Source organism: Haliotis cracherodii, unplaced genomic scaffold, assembly GCF_022045235.1.
Source record: "Haliotis cracherodii isolate W230 unplaced genomic scaffold, xgHalCrac1.p SCAF_2, whole genome shotgun sequence".
NCBI lineage: Eukaryota > Metazoa > Mollusca > Gastropoda > Lepetellida > Haliotidae > Haliotis > Haliotis cracherodii.
Genome location: NW_027266275.1, coordinates 13,759,699 through 13,779,861, shown reverse-complemented (window position 1 = coordinate 13,779,861; position 20,163 = coordinate 13,759,699). Strand labels below are relative to the sequence as shown.

Sequence of the window (20,163 nt, the reverse complement as noted above, 5' to 3'; positions counted from 1 at the left end):
TGAAAAATCTCTTTGAGTCTACAATTCCGACTATATCATTATACAAAAATAGTGATGATAGGAGGTATTCGTAAAAATGTGAGCGTACCAAGCCGCATCGGTGGTACTCGTCCGAAACACAGACAACGCAAGTCAGTTGTTCAGCTTAACACGGGAACGTGTGCTACAAATCAAAATTGGGACTGCATTGGACATTATTTTTGTCACTGGCGCGTCAAATGTGGAAATGTCCTCCAAAACGTTATGAAACGTTTAGGAAGCTTTTTTAAGGCCTTAAATGTAACCCTGATCAACGATCAAACATGAATAGTTACAACGCCTCCTTTGATCCGTTGCATGCACGTACCAGAAGCCATATGTTGTGTGTATGTTCATTCATAATACACACCTGTGTGCACCATAATATAGTCTGATTCAAAATTATTGAGAATTTTAATGTCATATTCAAGGAAGCATACATAAAATATCAATATTGACACGTGTTTAAAATTGAGGTATGGTCAAAGGGAAGCAACTCTTATTCAATTTTAGAAGTTACAAATTGGAGTTATCGCCCTTTATTACGGAGCAGATCTCCCTTTATTACGGAGCAGACGACTTTTCCTGATATATGTCAGAAATGAGTGCAGAGGAGTAAAGAAGGTTGATTCTACATCTCCATGATAAAGGCATCACTGATGCTGCTACATTAGCAAAGAGCACAGATACTCCTCTTTCTACGGTGTTTAGAGTTAGGAAGAGTTTTAGTTTTTGGGGGGAAATTTTCATATTTACATTTTTAAAGATTTTTTTAATTCTCAATAATTATGACCCATACTGTATATGCATTGCATCAGTGCCACATTTCATCACATGATGTAATTCACTACAGCTATCACGGCTGCAAAGGGTAACACTGCCGACATTATTCGTATCAATTCCACTACATTACCATGAGATATCGTCCTCCCTGCACATATACAAGCACAACAAACATTTTTCAATACTCAAAGTGAACTTTATTAGATATAGTTATGTTTATTTACAGTGCGCAAAGTGTAGGTAAAATATACATTCTTCTTGGATTCCTGTAATGTATCACAAATGTGTGTAAGTGAGGGCATAAGCATCATAGCTTTACGTCGCTTTTAGCAATATTTCAGCAATATCGCGGCGGTGAACGCCAGAAATGGGCTTCACACATTGAACCCATGTTAGGAATCGAACCTGGGTCTTTGGCGTGACGTGCGAACGCTACTAGGCTACCATATCGCCCACAAATATGGACGACGATATAAAGGGAGCAAAGTGGTCACACATTTCTCCTTTCGTAATGTGGTAACAAATAGAATATTGCAATAGAAATAATGAAACAGCCTCAATGATTATGATTTGTTTGTTTGTTGTTGTTTAACGCCGCACTCAGCAATATTCCAGCTATATGACAGCTGTCTGTAAAATAATCGAATCTGGACCAGAAAACCCAGTGGTTGACATCATGAGCATCGATCCACGCAATTGGGATCGATGACATGTATCAACCAAGTAAGCGAGCCTGACCACCCGATCCCGTTAGTCGTCTCTCACGGCAAGTATGGGTTGCTGAAGACCTATTCTACCCCGGACTCTTCACGGGTCCAATGATTATGAAATTCTTGGATGTATATAAGCATAATACTAAGTAAATGGTGTCTGTTCAAGCACGTTTCTGTTATAAACCGCCACCTGAAGAAATGAAACTGCATGTACATAGTCTTTGAAAGGCATTTAGAAGTGATACACTTAAGGAAGAGAATTTATTTATGTCAACTACTTTATTATGAGGAACGCAACGTTTCGGAATATATACTTATACATTTCCCCCGATGAAGGCGTAAGCATATACTCCGAAACGTTGTTCCCCATAATAAAGAAGTTGACATTTCACCCGATGAAGGCGTAAGCATATACTCCGAAACGTTGGTCCTCATAATAAAGAAGTTGACATTTCACCCGATGAAGGAGTAAGCATATACTCCGAAACGTTGTGTTCCTCATTATAAAGAAGTTGACATTTCACCCGATGAAAGAATAAGCATATACTCCGAAACGTTGTGTTCCTCATTATAAAGAAGTTGACATTTCACCCGATGAAGGAATAAGCATATACTCCGAAACGTTGTTCCTCATAATAAAGAAGTTGACATTTCACCCGATGAAGGAGTAAGCATATATTCCAAAACGTTGTGTTCCTCATACTAAAAAAGTTGACATTTCACCCGATGAAGGTGTAAGCATATACCCCGAAACGTTGTGTTCCTCATTATAAAGAAGTTGACATTTCACCCGATGAAGGAGTAAGCATATATTCCGAAACGTTGTTCCTCATAATAAAGAAATTGACATCCATAAATTCTCTCTTTGGGCATTTACTTGGCTTGAAGTCATGGTGAAAATTCAACTAATACATTCGCGCCATCTCCAGTGTGATAGCGTCAATGTCGGCCGTGCCCTCCTCCTCACCGTAGAACTCCTTGGCAAGATAACTGATCCCCGGGTTGAAGTCAGCAGCAAGATTTGTTTGGCCATTCAGCGACGTGTTATGTTGCTCCTGTAATATATACGCAGCTTTAGACAAGGAACGAGAAGTGGTCATGATAAAGTGTCCTGTTACGTTCTTACTCACAACAGCTCTTAGACTGAATATAACTGCATTTACAGTTAGGTGGTAAATGGGGTTTAACGTCGCGTCCAAGATTATTGCACTTATATAGCGACGTGCATGCACGTGTATGTATGTGTGTGTGTGTGGCTGCTTGTACTAGTCCGGACTGATGCCGATTTATAGTGCTAGCCCACTGAGATACCATGTCGCAGTTTAACATGAATACCCCACTCAGACACAGTATACTGACTCCGAGCCCAACAGTCCTTGTTTTAGCCCCTTAATGCCGAGCGCCAGACAGGGTAACAACAAGAACCATCTTTTAACGTCTTTTGGTATGACACGGCTGGGGATCGAACCCCGGACCTTCCGCTCTCCGGGCGGACGCTCTACCATTAGACCACGGAGGCGGTCACTACATTTACAGTAGACATGCTTATGTAGAACATCATTGGTTATTACAAGAGTGGCTATCAACGTTTTACACCCGTGAAGATCCGGGTCCTCACACTAGCACTGTTTAGCACCTTGGTAATGTTCTTGAAAACACGTGACTGATAATGAATACTCAAATCAATAGTTTATGTAAGATAACTCAGCAAGACTTAACTGTAGGAAGATGAAACTTTGGAAATGTTATTGCAAGGGTAGGACATTGAAGTTGAAGTTTTGGGTGTCTTTCATTCTTGAAGTAGTTCTGAACCCATGAAGGTTAGAAAAGGTCTTCAGCAACCCGTACGTGTGGTGCGACAATGCTTGTCGTAAGAGGCGACTAACGGGATCGGGTGGTAAGACTCGCTGACTTGGTTAATGCATGTCATCGTGCCCAAATGCGTAGATCGATGCTCATGATGTCAATCACTGGATTGTCTGGTCCACACTCGATTATTTACAGACCTCAGTCATTTAGCTGGAATATTGCCGAGTGGAGCGTTAAACAACAAACAAACAATCAACGTTCTGGTTCAAAATTTGGCATTAACTGATTTATATGAGGGTGTGCTTTTGACAAACGCTAAACCAAGCGTAGCTGGAGTTTGCTGCGGTGTCACTGGAACGCATTACAAACAGAAATAATGTTGAAATCAGACCAATGTTGGATTAATAGACTCGGTGATGCTCTCTGAATATGTAAGTATACATTAAAATGCGCGAAGCCCATTTCTGCTGTACCCTGCCGTGATATGGCTGGAATATTGCTAAAACGGCGTAATACCATACTCACTCACTGATTATGCAAGTGACGCATCTTACTTTCGGCACCCTTGTCAATGATGCCCACAGACGCTCTAGACCAAGGGCAATTACTCCAAGTCCAATGCCGACACTAGCAACAACGAAGATGCCACCGACAGTGTGAAATGTGAGGCCGCCACTTTCATCAACCTGGGAACATGTCAAATTGCCGTTCTTCCACCATTTCGTCTTCATAGTTTCCAGAATAGTCTCGGACTGCAGTTGTAATATCCTGGAATGACAAGAGCTGATCAAGCTGGTTCGGTGGTTTTCCCGTCGTGTGCTTCATAAACGTGAAGATATATTTAGTGAACAGACTAACAATTTACTGATGTGTTGGTTGGTTGGTTGGTTTGTTGTTTGACGCCGCACTCAGCAATATTCCAGCTATATGACGGCGGTCTGTAAATAATCGAGTCTGGACCAGACAATCCAGTGATTGATATCACGAGCATCGATCCACGCAATTGGGATAAGATGACATGCATCAACCAAGTTAGCGAGCCTGACCACCCGATCCCGTTAGTCGCTTTTTACGACAAGCATAGTCACCTTTTACGGCAAGCATGGGTTGATGCAGACCTATTCTACATTTACTGATTGAAATGATGGTATATTAACATTGATATTAGCATAGAAATATCATATTTTCTTACTGTTACTCAACTTAGAACCAGCGGTTTTGTCAGTGAACTAACACGAGGCTGTGCTGCAGCGATGTAATAGCAGACATAAAATATATAAAAATGTTTTCAGCAACGCTGACATTTATGTATAGTCGATGTGCCATTTATGCATTGGCAATATATTTTATAATTAAACATTTCCTACTTATTCTAGATCATCATTTACAATACATTGAGTTTACCCTGAAATTAAATTATGAATCATCAGTGTTCACTCTCATACCGGTATACAGTTAAACCTAACTATACAAGTATTCATGACTGCTTTTAGACTAACATTTAGTCTCTGAAATGAAAATATTTCACAGCAAAAAAGACAGTTAGATTATGTTAATAAAATATGCCCCAGAGACTTGCACACAACTATAGACTTGGGTGGGCTCCATGTACAACATACTAGACTTGTTTCAAACTTCCATGGTTCTATATACACAATTTGATTACTGTGACATTGCCTGCTGTCACATTCATGCCAAATACTTAACAGAAGAGGTCGTCGATCTGGAAGTTAAATAATCACACGAATCAAAGTAAATAATTTTTTATAATGCTGCAAGTACTTACGTATATGAGATGATGCGGGTCAGTGGCGAGCCTTCTGCCAGAGCAAATGCGTACGATCTGCTGCTGAACTGTTTGCCAACAGCAAGCAAATCACAGTGTTTGGAGAGTTCGTATTGTATCATAGGCGATTCATGAATCAAGGCAAAATTACCTGCCAGTACTTTGGCAATGCCTTCACGAGTATTATTTATCAAGCCAGTCTTCTGGATGGATCTCCAGATCGTGAGGTACTTGTCCCCCAGTGGGTAGTCCCACACAGCATAGTTAGCGGGCACTGTACGAGAGGTGTCTATGTTCTTGGTGTAAAAACTCATGCTCTTCCATTCCTGGTAAAGATCTGATTCTATTTTCGCCATCCTTTGAAAGTATTCGTGTATAACCGTTCCTTGAACCACGGAATACTTGATTGTGTTCTGTTTTGCGAGGTCATCAAGCGACTCTGTGAAAATAGTGATCGTATCAAGAACGATATCCAGTGTAATAAATAAGTGAAAATTGTTCAATATCGACGATGTCATTTTTGATATACCAAGTGGTCAGAAAAGAAATCTATTGGTAAGTCATATCCGAAAATTGTCGACAAACCTTTTCTTATTAAATGAAATACATTATTGAATCAAAATATCAAAGAAACACCAGTCATTCGCTTAAAGAGGATGTTATTTTCTAAAACAAGTTCTTTGAGGTTTGGGGCGGTGGGGTAGCCTAGTGGTTAAAGCGTTAGCTCGTCACGCAAAAGATCGCGTTCGATTCCCCACATGGGTACAATGTGTAAAGCCGTCATATTGTTGAAACATTCTAAAAGTGGCGTAAACCCATACTCACTCACAAACCCATATACACTATTATGTTCACCACATGCACGATGCTGTAATTAGGTTAATATGTTCACAAAGGGATGTAATGTAACCAAATGGAACCTTTTTGTGATTAGACAGGATATTATTACTCGACCCTATCTCAGTCAGTGAATGGTGTTCTACCTATGGGCACGCTGAGCCTGGATGTGGTGAGGAAGGCTGCCAGGTTAGCCGTGTAGGTGGCCATCATGATGCTGCAGAAGAACCAGAATCCTCCAACCAGCATACGAGTCGAGAACGTTCGAGGAGTGCACTCCGGACCTGAGTCGCAAGTGAAAATGAATAGGTGAATAACCATCGCGGTTCGAGGAATTATCTGATCAGAATAAATGATTGTTTTCCCGAGCTTTGGTGCTTGTAAGGAGACATATAATATAAGACAATACAGCAATGTGACGTTATGCGGCTCTAACTGAACAATTGGCATTACGAAATTAAATCATGGCGAAACGCAAATATCGGTTATAAACCGTTATAAACCTCGATCTGTCTTGTCGTATGTGTAATTAAGATTGTTTTCTTGAAAACCAGCAAAGAGAGCAATATTCGATGTTCGTTGCAAAGTGTCAGAGGCAAAATACGCCGGACGGTCCTATATTATGACACATTTGTAAGTGGCATTCCTCACGCCTATTGCCTTTAGCCAAAACACGCAGAGGCGCGTTCGTGAAATATCATGGTTGATCATGATTATTGACAAGTCGTTCCCTTGCCATGCAATAGCAAGCTGGTCAAAGAACAACCAGTCGCTGTCATTGATAACCACAGACAAGGCGACTAATCACGGTCAGACAGAACAGGGCGTATAGCTAGTCGTGTTTATTACAGACAAACCAGTGAATGACATTGGAGCAACGGTTCACGCCATCGGGGTACGATGACACGCAACAAATCAAGTCACAGAGCCTGATCACCCGATTCATTAAGACCGGCATAGAATAATAATTCTAACCCGGAATCCCATGGGTAGACAAAACGTAGACCACACACAATATGCTGGACATTTTGTCAAATCCAGTTGCAAAATATTTCCAATGACATTGCTTAATGTGCAGTTGTTTATAGAACATATTTTGTTTTACAAAACCGATCGCTTTTAAGGTAGTCTGGGGTATCTTGATGCCGTGTTAATACCAAATGAGGGCACAAGAAAGCTAATGGGAAATGAAAACCATCTCAGGATCTAATTTTACCTGAAGTCCCCACCTGAAGACAAAAAACGTGAGGTAGGACATGAGTATTGAAATTACTTAACCTTAAGGGGTGGTAATGTAGCATAGTGGTTAAAGCGTTTGCTCGTCACGCCGAAGACCCGGGTTCGATTCCCGACATGGGTACAAAGTGTGAAGTCCATTTCGAGTGTATTGCTGGAATATTGCTAAAAGCGGCGTTACTTTGGTTTTCAGTGATCCATTCATAAAATATTCAACACCATTTACCAAGCCCATGTGAAGCCCATTTCCGGTGTCCGCCGCCGTGATATTGCTGGAATATTGCTAAAAGCGGCGTAAAACCATACTCACTCACTCACTTAACCTTGAAGTAATAGCTACACGTACATCTACCTTTAACAGTTATATTAAAACAATAACAGGTAAGAACTAATTATCGAAATGAGTTCACCTAATCCAAGTCAAGTGATATCCGTATTGATATAATCACCTACCTGCCATGGGAAAAGACGCCGTTACAAGCCACAGTCCCTCTTTCACAGTGAACTTCTTTCGTGCCTTGTGCTGATCCTTGTTGTAGGGACTGAAGGGACTCAAGCGTTCGAAGACACACACGAGGAGACCCGACAGGAGAAGGACGGACGCCCAACACGCCCACACCTCCCCGGAAAACACGTTAGCAAATGCCAGTAGAGATGTGCCCGGGTTATTGTTCTTGATGAGGATTTGAAAGCCCCCGAATTCGTAGTATGGAGTTGTGAAGTCGGCTACCATGTCTCTCTCAGTTGTCATGGACATGGACGCTACAGCTATGTCGGCATACTGGGTGGAGAAACGTTACATTTAGTCTGCAGACACCTGAGGGACGGTAGGTTGTATTGTCTTAAAGTAACCCAGGGCTATCGTCAGCAATATCTCATAATCTTCTGCCTGCATACACCTTACTTATTTTATATTATTCGAGGGCGACGTAACAATATGTATTTAACTTCTTACACAGACGTGATATGCATATTTTAGCGTCATCGAAACGATATACGTTTGTCCAAATAAATACCGGAAGACCACTTCAAAGTATCATTAAAGGCGTTCAGTGTAACATTTAAAATAATCTTAATTCAGTGGAAGCTGTTAAACCATTATTTTTTCAGCATTGGCCCAAGCCCACTCGACACGAAAACGCAAATATTTGGGTATCGATTAGACACAAGTATTAATTCTAATCGTAACACAGTTTGAACTAATTCTTTCCTATAGATTCATTGAAAACTTTTGTACATCTTTATTTGTCCGAGGTCGAAATAAAACTAAAACTACATTCTTATATCTTTTAACTATTAAATCAGTGTCTTCGACCGTATTTGGATTTTCTTTCTTTTTTTGGTAGTATTGTAAATCTGGCACTTTTTGTGACGGTAAAAATGTTTTAGCGTTCAGATGTAAACAAAGCCACACATTGTTTGGATATTTGGTGAAGCTTCAGCTTCTCGTCGTTACTGCATTTCGCCCTTCCGCCAAAGTAGATTCAGTATCAGAGATATCAGTAACGAATTATAATATTTGGCCTTTTTTTCAATTTCACCTCATGACTGTAAAGTCCGCGCGATCTGACACGCTTACAAGATCGACCGAAGTGTGATGTGTAGAATTCCGGATAAGTTGGTACCCATGACTCTGCCTCGTACACCGTCAGAGTGAGTGAGTACGGTTTTACGCCGCTTTTAGCAAAATTCCAGCAATATCACGGCGGGGGGACAACAGAAATGGGCTTCACACATTTTACCTATGTCGGGAATCGAACCCGGGTCTTCGGCGTGACGAGCAAACGCTTAAACTACTAGGCTACCCGACCGCCCCCGTACACCGACAGAAACCACAGTAAAACAATTTGGTGTTTCTCGCTATGAACATCGACACACATCTAAGGCTCTAGCTCAATAAACGTTACGAAACCGTACGAGTGGATGGACGGAAGGACGGACAAATGACGGACGATATACGCACATGCATGAATTGTTAAATTTAAAATGATCACGAAATGTCAACTGGGCTTTTCAAAACATATTCAATAATTTTATAGCATGTGTAAAAGGCCGGTGGACTTAAGACATGCTCATACATATATTGTTTAAAATATTGTTTCACAAAAAAAAATACCAACAAATCAACTTGGTAGTGCAAAACACATTCAGTTATGTCTGTGCACGTATAGAAGATGTATAATCAGAATGTTTTACCCCAGTCAGTATTTCACCCATCAGTCCTGTCCACGTTCCGTCAGGGTTCTGTTTGCCATACTGTCCATCCCTGGGTTCATACACCGTGAAGTCGAGGTCAAGGCGCCGTGAGATCTCCTTGAACACGTCCATGGAGAACCCCGTGTACTGTGTTCCGTTCTCGGTCTCTTCGCGTATCACAAACGGGGGTTCCTGGAATGGGATGCCCAGGATAATTATTTATTCCAGGCGTAAAGCTATGAAACGGGTTAGCGAGCAATGCATACACGTTTTCATGAAACCGAAATATGTCAATAGATGAGCAAGTGAGTAAGTGGGTGAGCTTTGAACAGAATTTCAGTCATGTCACGGCGTGTCAGCTTGACGTGAGAGGAAAGCCCGCTGTGACGCAGATCTTGGATGTTTCAAGGTTGATTAAACCAACAAGCACGGGAATGGTGCTGACAAATCTAAAAACGACATCAGAGCAAATCTGAGATTCCAACCAACGATCACAGCAAAGCTCAGTGTCGTAGACTTCTGGGGCACTCGAATCTCCGTCAGTACATAACCTATTCAGTTATCACCTGTGAAGATCCGGGTAAGAATTGGTCTTCAACTATCCTTGCGTGTGTGTATTTTTGTTTGTTGTTCAACGTCGCACTCAGCAATATTCAAGCTGTAAATTATCCAGTCTGGACCATACAACCTAGCAATTGACATCCTGAACATCGATCTACGGAATTTGCATATGATAACATGCATCAACCAAGTCAGCGCGATTGCCCCCCGATCTCGTGTGTCGCCTCTTACGTCAAGCATGGGTTGCTGTAGAACAACCCGGATCTTCATGGGCCATCAGGGGGCACGGGTGGCCCAGTCGTCTAAGGCGTCGCGATTCCATGTGCAGAGTTGCGTCCCTTGGACACGCCAGAAATCTATAATTGTGGGTTCGAATCCCGGTTCGCCCCGATTATGTTACTAGGTTTGTCAGCACCATACCCGTGCTCGTGGGTTTCACCGAAGTGGTAAACGTCTGAGACCTGCATCACTTCGGGCTTTCCTCCCACATCAAGCTGACACGCCGCGATATAACTGGAATACTGTTAAAAGCGGCGTTAAACCCAACTCACTCACTCACTCATGGGCCAGCATAATTATTTAAATGTATGATACGCTAGCCTAATACAATCACTTAATATAAAACAGTCTGGGCTGTAGGGTGAGTGATTTAACTGTACATCCCAGATTTAGCCCCCAGTCACTATTTCCTGTTCCGGCAAATGAAATCTGCCCTACGTGGAAGACGCTTCCAGGATGACGAGGACATAAAGGCTGCCACAGAGGCGTGGTCAGAGGGCCATCTATAAAAGTGGTATTAAAAGCATGAAGGACAAATGGAACAAGTGTATTGAGGTGAATGTAGATTATATTGAAAAATAAAAGTGAAAAAGATATTCTGCAACTTGGTCTTATAAGTTGTAAAACTTATTGAACGCTCCTCGTATAATGTGAATCGTGATTCACAACAGTTCACAACAGACAGTCTTCAAATACATTTATTCCTTGGTCCATACCGGTGTCCAATTGTAGTATCTCAAATTTACTATAAATGTGTTTCATGATATATTTTCCAATTTTCCAATATTCTTTGATTTGATTCATATGTATTTTGTCCAAAAGGAAAAGGATTGGGCAGAAGTTTACACAACTTAGGTAGCCCCCATTAGCGTTATATAATAACACAACTGAGGTATGAACAAAATACAGAGTACATACAAACAGAGAGAATGATCAGGAAACAGGGTTTTACATTTACATAAATCCATTAGCGTGAACCAACTGTACATTTGCGGTGTAGCTGAGACGTGAGCTCCCACTTGACAATATCGACAAATCAAGGACTAGGTTGTTTTTGCAATACAAAAACTTAAGTCGGTCCATTTCCTGTTGCATCCGGAGGGGTAACGTCTGTTTGCAATCACACAGCTGCCCTTTTTTCTCGCAGTGTGATAAGACCGGTGATAAACTTTTTTTTCATACGGAGGACTACAGAGACGGTTAGGACTGTCTAATAAACCAAGTATCTATTGGCGAGGTGAGGTGAGATGAAATGGTGTTTAACGTCGCGTTCAAGATTATTGCACATTATTTGTACTAGTCCAGACTAATTCGGATTTTATAGGGCATGTCCACTGAGATACCATGCTCTAGTGTAACATGAATACCCCACTCAGAGACAGTATACTAGCTCCAAGACGACCAGTACTTGTTTTACCTCCTTTGTGACGATCGCCAGGTAGGGTAACAACAAATAACTATTTTAACGTCGGCGGGGGATCGAACCCCTGACCTTCCGCTCTCTGGGCATTTGCTCTAACCACTAGGCCCTAGAGGCGGTTTCAATTCTGTATAAGTCATAAATGAACGGACTGGCTTTAAAAGAGCTTTAGAGTACTGGAGTCTCTAAATGACAGGGGTAAATAAGTTCCTAATTTTACAAAAGCCGGCATAAATGACTGACTTAACAGATGTGTCTTGCTTATGGTATTGATACGTTTCGTGCACTTATTGAACGTGTACACAGATATTGCATCAGCAGTATTTAGTTAAAGTGCACATAAGTATCAAGGGACTACAACATTGTTGATTTTGTTAAACTAGCAGAACTTACGACACGTTCTTCTTTCTGTTTGTGCATGCTTTGCTAATTAGCGTCTCATATATTGATTGACATTAAAGGATTGTGATGACGTACATAAGCGATCTATATGGTAAATGAGGGTTTACGTTAATGGTACTTATGATATGGATTGTACAAGGAACATTAAGTTTCATACAAAGAAAGCAGAGACCATGATTAATACTTACGTGTTTGGTTACGACAACTACATTGGGCCTCTTGTGACCTTGAGTTGAAGCATTATGGAGTTGTATACTGCTTTGTCTTGACCATGTCCCTATCTATGACAAAAACCAGACGAAGAGCGTGCAAGTGATTTTAATTCAAGTTATGCAGCCGTTGGACATACTTTTTTTTACCTGCAACCTGATCTTTCCGGAAGTCCATTGCTGGAGGACATCACTACAGTATAGTATTGGTTTGTACATTAGGACTCACAGTACAATAGGATATGTTTTATCATGATGTTCTCAGTTGTAGTGCAAATGCAATCATTCATACATCTCAGTAATGGAGGACGTTATCGCAATATGTAACCATAATCATTACCCACGGCGTTCGTAATACACAAGAAAATGTGCTTAATTCAGAGGTTCTCTTCATCAAGAAGGTAAGGCCTGCTAGTATAATTGTTATTCGAACTCAACAACATATCAGTCCATTTACTATAATGTGCCACATTAGTACTTACTTCTGTTGGTTTTGTCTTTAAATAATTGTGCTGTAATATTTCTAGCACCATAGTCTCAGTCCGCGAAGGAGTTGATGATATATTACCAATGACGCCGGGGTACTGAAATGTATAAGGATCAATGGATTTGTTACCAGCTATTGACACCTATGTACATGTACATGGAGGTTATAACGATAGTGTAGTGTGGGGTAGTTCTTATTTTGTAATAGTTATAAATTATTTATTTAGCAAGCCTTGGGGTGGTAAATACACAATGAATCGCATCGTGAAACAACAGATAGACTCGCTGGAGTTGATCGTGGATCAGATGGACACAATGACATTTGCCATCAAATCTAACTAAAGCTTGATGGTTACGTTTCCAGTTCCCTTCCACTGGTTAACCCACCAGAGAACAGTGAAACCGCCTTATCTGTTTCATTAGGTATATAATGCCTTAAGATTCAGAGTTACAAGGAAACATCCACAAGACTATATGACAAGAGGGGTATATTCAACTCTCCAGTCTACTTTCCCTTTACGTCGAGCAATATCCCAGCAGCCTTAATTATGGATGTCTACATTTTACAGCGTTTGAGGTATGATTTAACAAAGCGTCATAACAGTTTTTTGACTAGAATGTACACCATTCCAGGCCTCGGGAAAGCTTTCAGAAGCTTTATGTAGTCATTCTGAGAGAAATACATTTCCTAATATGACGCATCAATGACAAAAGTTATGTCTGATACAGTTCCTTATTTTGAGGCGTACCATATTTTTCCGAGTTTGTTCAGATGAACACTTGACTTGCATGTGTTGCTGACGGGTGCCACCTTTGGGGCAGGATACGCTTACCATTTATCTCACCTGGTATCTTCACTATTATATGATAATTCATAAACACATGCTTACTGTATAGTCGAAATCGTACACTGAACTCTGTTTTTATCAGAGACTTCTTGTGATTGTGGAAAGGGCTTGTTGCGTTTATTTCCACACATGTATACATGATGAGAAAATTAAGCCTTGTTATCTTACTTTGCCAGATTGCACTCCAGAAGTATTGTCTTCTTTTGAAAAGGATATCTCACTACATGGCTTAATCCAGTCATCGTCACCTTGGTTGCTTGCTAAAAGCATGGCTGTCGTCAAACCATCAATGAGAAATCCAGTATCTACCTGTAATCAACATATTCATTATAAACAATGCCTGTCCAGGTATTGATACAACAAATTCCATTACCTATTTTCCGCATCCGGAGAGGTAACGTCTGTTTGCAATCACACAGCTGCAGCAACTGTTTTTTTGTGCTCATATTCATAGCAAACATAATATAGCATTTTGTTATTAAGTGAGGTGAAATGGGGTTGAACGCTGCGTTCACATATATAGCGACGGACATGCAGTGTAGCTGTGACTGGACACCGGTTTTATAGTACTAGTCAACTGGAATAACATGCTGCTTTTTAACATTGATAGGTGAGGTGAGGTGAGGTGAGGTGAGATGAAATGGGGTTTAACGTCGCGTCCAAGATTATTGCACTTATATAGCGACGAGCAGTACGTGTGCGTGTGTGTGTGGCTGCTTGTACTAGTTCGGACTTATGCCGATTTATAGTGTTAGCTCACTGAGATACCATGCCGCAGATTAACATGAATACCCCACTCAGACACAGTATACTGACTCCGAGCCGACCAGTCCTTGTTTTAGTCCCTGAATGCCGAGCACCAGACAGGGTAACAACAAGTACCATCTTTTAACGTCTTTTGGTATGACGCGGCCGGGGTTCAAACCCGGACGCTCTACCACTTGACCACGGAGGCGGTCTTTAACATTGATACCCTACTCAGACACATAATACTGACTCCGAACCAGTGAGTCCTCAATTCATCCCTTAATACCATGGTACAGCAACAGCAAGTACCATCTTTAAACGTCGTTTAGTATGACGCAGCTAGCATATCGAACCACCGACCTTCCGCTTTTAATGCAGACATTCTACTCACTACAACACAGATTTGGTCATATATTTTTGTATTATTCAATAACATAAACATTTAGACTGGCATAATGATACATGTTAATGTGAATTATGTAATTCGGACGATTACACTTACGCTGCTATTGATCTCAACGCCTGGTACGTTGGTCCACGTGAGCCGGTGTCTAAAAATGACCAGGTGCTTGAAGGGACAGGCAGGCATGTTGAGCTGTAATGCGTCGGTAAGAACTACTACCCAGTGGAAGGTATCGGGGACACCATCTCTACAAGCCTGTAAACATTACACTCAGCTATGTCATAAAATTATGAACTTTGTTTGCATATGTCACCTATGTGGAGAGTATGATCTAGACTCTACTGGTTTGCCCAATAAGCTCAAGGGATAACGACGATGCGTTTACATGAATTAAACGATTGACGATTATAACGGATAACTTACCTTAGTATTATAGAGAATTTCAGAGCTACTACATATAATGTGGAAACTGGGACGATCCACAAGCTCCAAATGGGTGGCATCACTTGATCACCTTACCGCGGAATTTACGTCATGTTGCGCTGAGTTGCCGTCATATTACATTTGTTATTGTACATTTCTGCCACGCGATCATACGCTTTGCTGCATCATAGGTCTTAGCTCAACAGTAATGATGAATAATACTTGTAACAGTTGTTACAAGTTACATCTTAGAAGACAGTTTACATGGGAAAAGTTTGCAGTTTAATGCATTCGTTAACATATTTATAAACGTTAACAAAAGTAGTAACAAAAATAATAAATACAACTTCCTTCTGAAGAAATAAGTTATATTTTAACAAATCTCTAATCTATTCAGGTACACATTTAACTTCAGCAAATCCTACCATCTCGAACAGGGTTTGTAGAGATGACTTTGTTCCCACTGCCACAATATAACGCAATATTTTCTTGGATGCCAGCTGTGTTACCCATGCCTTCAAGCTTCTGGCCGATGTCATCACCATCATCTTTCGGATGAGGGCATTGGGTAGCTCATGATATAAAAGGTCCGGGATGCTGTCATTACCTGAACACAAGATTACCAACCGCGTTTATAATATATAATTTTATAACAATAATTTTAAGAATTTAATTGCTGAATTTCATTTTCAGTTTGTTTGACCAAATTACAACTATCTAAGAAATACAAATACAGAACTGTATTTTAATGTACATCCCACTCAACAACACGTTATATCGATTCTGTCAACAACTGATAATTCTACTCTGAACATATTATCAATGTTCATTTATCATGCTTGTGGTCTTGTGGAAAGAAACAATGAGTTATAAGGTGAGGTGAGGTGAAATGGGATTTAACGTCGCGTCCAAGATTATTACACTTATGTAGCGACGTGCATGTACGTGTGTTTGTTAGTGTGGCTGCTTGTACTAGACCGGACTTATGCCGATTTATAGTGCTAGCTCACTGAGATACCATGCCGCAATTTAACATGACTACCCCGCTCAGACACAGTATACTGACTCCGAGCCGACCAGTCCTTGTTTTGGCCCCTTAATGCCGATCGCCAGACAGGGTAACAACAAGTACCATCTTTTAACGTCTTTTGGTATGACGCGGCCGGGGATCGAACCCCGGACCTTCCGCTCTCCGGGCGGACGCTCTACCACTAGACCACGGAGGCGGTCCAGTGAGTTGTAAATGGTATTTGGCAGTTTGTAGATAGGTTCATGAATTCATGATGATGCAAACTGCGAATATATTCATTTGATGAAAGGGCAATAATTAGTCCCCACCTTGCGGAAAACAACTGAACATAAGGCATTAATATATTTTCATATTTTTCCAATTCCTTTTTGTGTTGACAAGTTTTCTGAGCCATCAGCTTGACATTTGTATATTGTTTTGTCACTGTCAAATGTCTTTATGGAAACACGCGTGTGAATTTGTTAAATATGTCGAAAACAAGTCACGAAATTATCATATTATTCATGATTGTTTTTGAAACTGTTATCAGCTTGGTTGGAGGAGCACACATATAAGTGGAGAGTAATGTTTCTTCTGAATAACGATATAGATATTAGCAATATAGACCTACATTGATACCCTCTTTTACACAAAACATGTAGCTATATTATTTATTCAAAATGTTTTCAGGCAAATATCGGCTGATGTTTTATATGAAAGTTTTACCGCACACAGTTCATCGAAACCTTTTTCGAAAGGGAAGTCGCGGTAGCCTGGTGGTTAAAGTTCTCTCGTCTCGCAAGTTTCGATTCCCCACATTGGTACAATATGTGAAGCCCATTTCTGTGTTCCCTGCCTCGATATTTCTGACATATTGCTTAAAACGGCGTGAAACACATATTCACTTATTCATATTTGAAGGGACAAAACATGTAGCATAATATAGGCTTTTACTCACCGAAGATGTCATCGTACAGGAAGACAGTCCTTGCTACAGTTGTTTTTCCTAGGTCAGTGAAACTTAATGCAGCCTCGCTGTAAAATGTCAAATCAGGACGTATGTTTATTACCTTCTGGCCGTTGCACTTTCTGTTGGATACCCGTACGTAATGTCTGAACAAGGTCGCAGCAACGTTGGCAAACGTGCACGAGGCAGTGGTGTCAAGTATTACAACAATATCCTCCCTGTATTTGCCACATACTGAAAAGAAAAATGTTATATCAATAAACATATTACTGAATTACAAAATATATAAACAGGCTCCGTCCGTCACGTTTCATAATCCATTTACCGTTCAATATGTCTGATTGAAACATTTGTATGCACATCAAACCTGTTCTGACCTTTTGCCTTTTGCTATTCAAGAATTTCTATTTCCTTTGCATTTCTACGCCAACAAGTTGGACTTCAAACGAAGGTAGGGTTTGAGTCCGTAGCATACTTCATAAATTGTTTAATAATTCTTCGTCAAACATTTTGTATAAACATCACGCAAGCACAGATCTGGTGCCTTCTTTTCTTTTACTATTCGGGAGCCTTTGAAAATGCGTTTTCAAGGCAATAATTTGGACTTGAGGTTAACTGAGGGTAGGGTTCGTTTCCGAAATAAAACTTGTAATGTTAGTGGGAATTCGGTGTTAGAACAAGACGTTCCCAACAACCTTTGTTTGTGAGAGGCGACTAAATGGATCGGGTTGTCAGGCGTGTTTGACTTCGTTCATCGCCAGCGGTGGACGTTGCTAATAATGTTATCATTAATACTGGTTTATCTGGTCCAAACCTTAATCTGTACAGGCCGCCTTCATATAGCTGGACTAGTGCTGAACGCGGTTTATTAACAAACAAAACACCATATACATGAGATTGTAGATTAGTTTAGTAATTGTTTAAATGTATTTTGTTGCGGAAATATCGTAATTTCGAGTTTGAATATATTATACAATGTGTCATAACTATCAAAAGCAAGATTCTGTCTGTTGGCAAGTAACATAACTACATGTAATTAATTTGATTGGCAGGTATAAAAGCATTTTAAGAATAGAAGGAATCATCTTAATAGCATTATCATTGTATTCTGCAAGGGTTCATCATAATATCATTGTATAAGCTTCAGGGCTAACCCCAGTTTTTAATGTTATAGGCAGATACTTGTACACGACATATCAATTAGTTTCATAAACATATTGAAAACATCAATGGCTTTGTCATATTGTTACTCATTGACTACAACTATCAAAGTAAGTTATTACCGCCAAACGACGTGGATTGAGATCCTTCTTAAGTAAGTTGTAGCAAGAGCAGTTCAATGAACAACTCCCTACTTTGCACATAAATTATTTACTCATAAGCTTAACAGTTTGCCTACAAACCAAAGACGATTTCGGTCCAGTAAACGATGATACTCACAGGAAGAGATATGAAGAGGAGTGTTTGTATTGTTCATCCGATAAGTCCGAATTTCTGATGACGATACATTGTATGCAACTGACAAAAGCGATGACAAATCGCGTGAGAAGAAGTCGGCATACAAGTCCCGGTCGACGAGGACGACTGTAAAATGAATTAAATGGATTACACCTAAAATTAAGATTTCATTTTAAAGAAATCGAATAGATGGGTGACCCTATCGACAGAGGCCTTGTGCGAGCCATGATGCGGAGATCCTGGATCGGAATAATAGATTCGCCCTGATTCTTAGTTTGCTTACCTGGTCAACGTATAGGTCCTGCATCAATTTAAGCTGTGTTAACTGAACAATATTCGAAAACACCACTTATTCACCCACATATTAAACAATAACATATAAACATAATATGAATATAATTAAATAACCAGAAATTGAATATGGAAATATATTATATCACTTCAGCCCTATATGAAACAAGACTTTATAAAAGTGTATTGTATTATCTTATTGACCATTTGGGTAGGAGGACAGTTATAACAAAATTTTAATACATAATATATATATGTTGTTTGTTTATACCAGCAAGCACATTATTGATCAAAGTTGATCAAATCAATTTTGAAGAATTATTACTGTTACCGACATGTGTTTGATCACCAATCTGTACTTTTCTCACATGGGTGTAGATGTAATATTGCCATGATGTACATTTCCCAAAGGCATAGATAAATACCAAATCCATAAGCGATGTAATAGGAATCCCATGACTCCCTCCTACCTATTTTCCTCGACAAAGCACGGCTTCCAGAATGCGCCAGTCCCACAAGTACGGTAGCAAGCAGTACCGAGAACATTCGGTCCAAATTCGTCTTCCAAAGTGTTTTTATTCCAGATCTGAATATTTGTTCTTGCCCGATATAAATCCGACATTTTCCTCCAAGCACCCGTGACCATTAGGGTGAGGAGGGAAGACTAGTTTTCAGTTGGCTTGTGTTTCCCCTCCACAGGTAGACAACACTCATCAACTGGCCTCGGGGGTTGATACTCGTAACTCGACCCAGTTCGAATAGGACTCGGGTAATCCTTTTCACAGGGATATTTCGTTCTTACAAGTTATTGAAACAGGGTTGGCGGGGGTGGGTAGGTGGTACGTTTATAGAAACAAAAACAGCAAACAAATAAGTAGTGTTGTTGACGTTGTTGATGACAGACATAAATGTAGATAACATTCCACCAAATGTCTAAAAATGCAATTTTGATTTTTAAAAATGTACCTTTAGGCAGGCTTTTGGAACTTTAATGTAGGTTATACGAATACATGGCGCTTATATTTAGTTATACATTTCTCACATTCGCACTGTACCCTTGTGGGAGCCGGACAGGAATAGGCCCCAAATCAACGCTGCTTGAGCCCGTACAGCGGCCTACAGGTCTGTCATGCTTTCTATTACTGGTTTATCTGGTCCAAACGGTTACAGACTGCCGTGAAAATAGTTGGAATATTGGCTTACTGATATTTGCTCACTCCGTCCACTGTCAATGACTACACCATGTACATTTTTATATACAGCTTACACGTTTAGGTACTTC

General features: G+C 40.3%; 1 protein-coding gene across 1 annotated transcript; it reads right to left on the bottom strand.

Annotated features, from left to right (window-relative positions):
- Window positions 1–1,214: 1,214 nt before the first annotated feature.
- On the bottom strand, window positions 1,215–19,427 carry LOC139468807 (ionotropic receptor 25a-like). The gene is made up of 14 exons (XM_071250948.1): window positions 19,352–19,427; window positions 18,573–18,716; window positions 17,124–17,366; window positions 15,582–15,763; window positions 14,833–14,988; window positions 13,752–13,892; window positions 12,732–12,833; window positions 12,229–12,321; window positions 9,379–9,570; window positions 7,636–7,963; window positions 6,093–6,230; window positions 5,110–5,548; window positions 3,878–4,091; window positions 1,215–2,569 (listed from the first exon to the last, which is right to left on the bottom strand). The coding sequence occupies exons 1-14, from the start codon at window positions 19,425–19,427 to the stop codon at window positions 2,420–2,422; spliced, it is 2,598 nt and encodes an 865-aa protein (XP_071107049.1). The 3' UTR covers window positions 1,215–2,419.
- Between the last annotated feature and the right edge of the window lie 736 nt (window positions 19,428–20,163).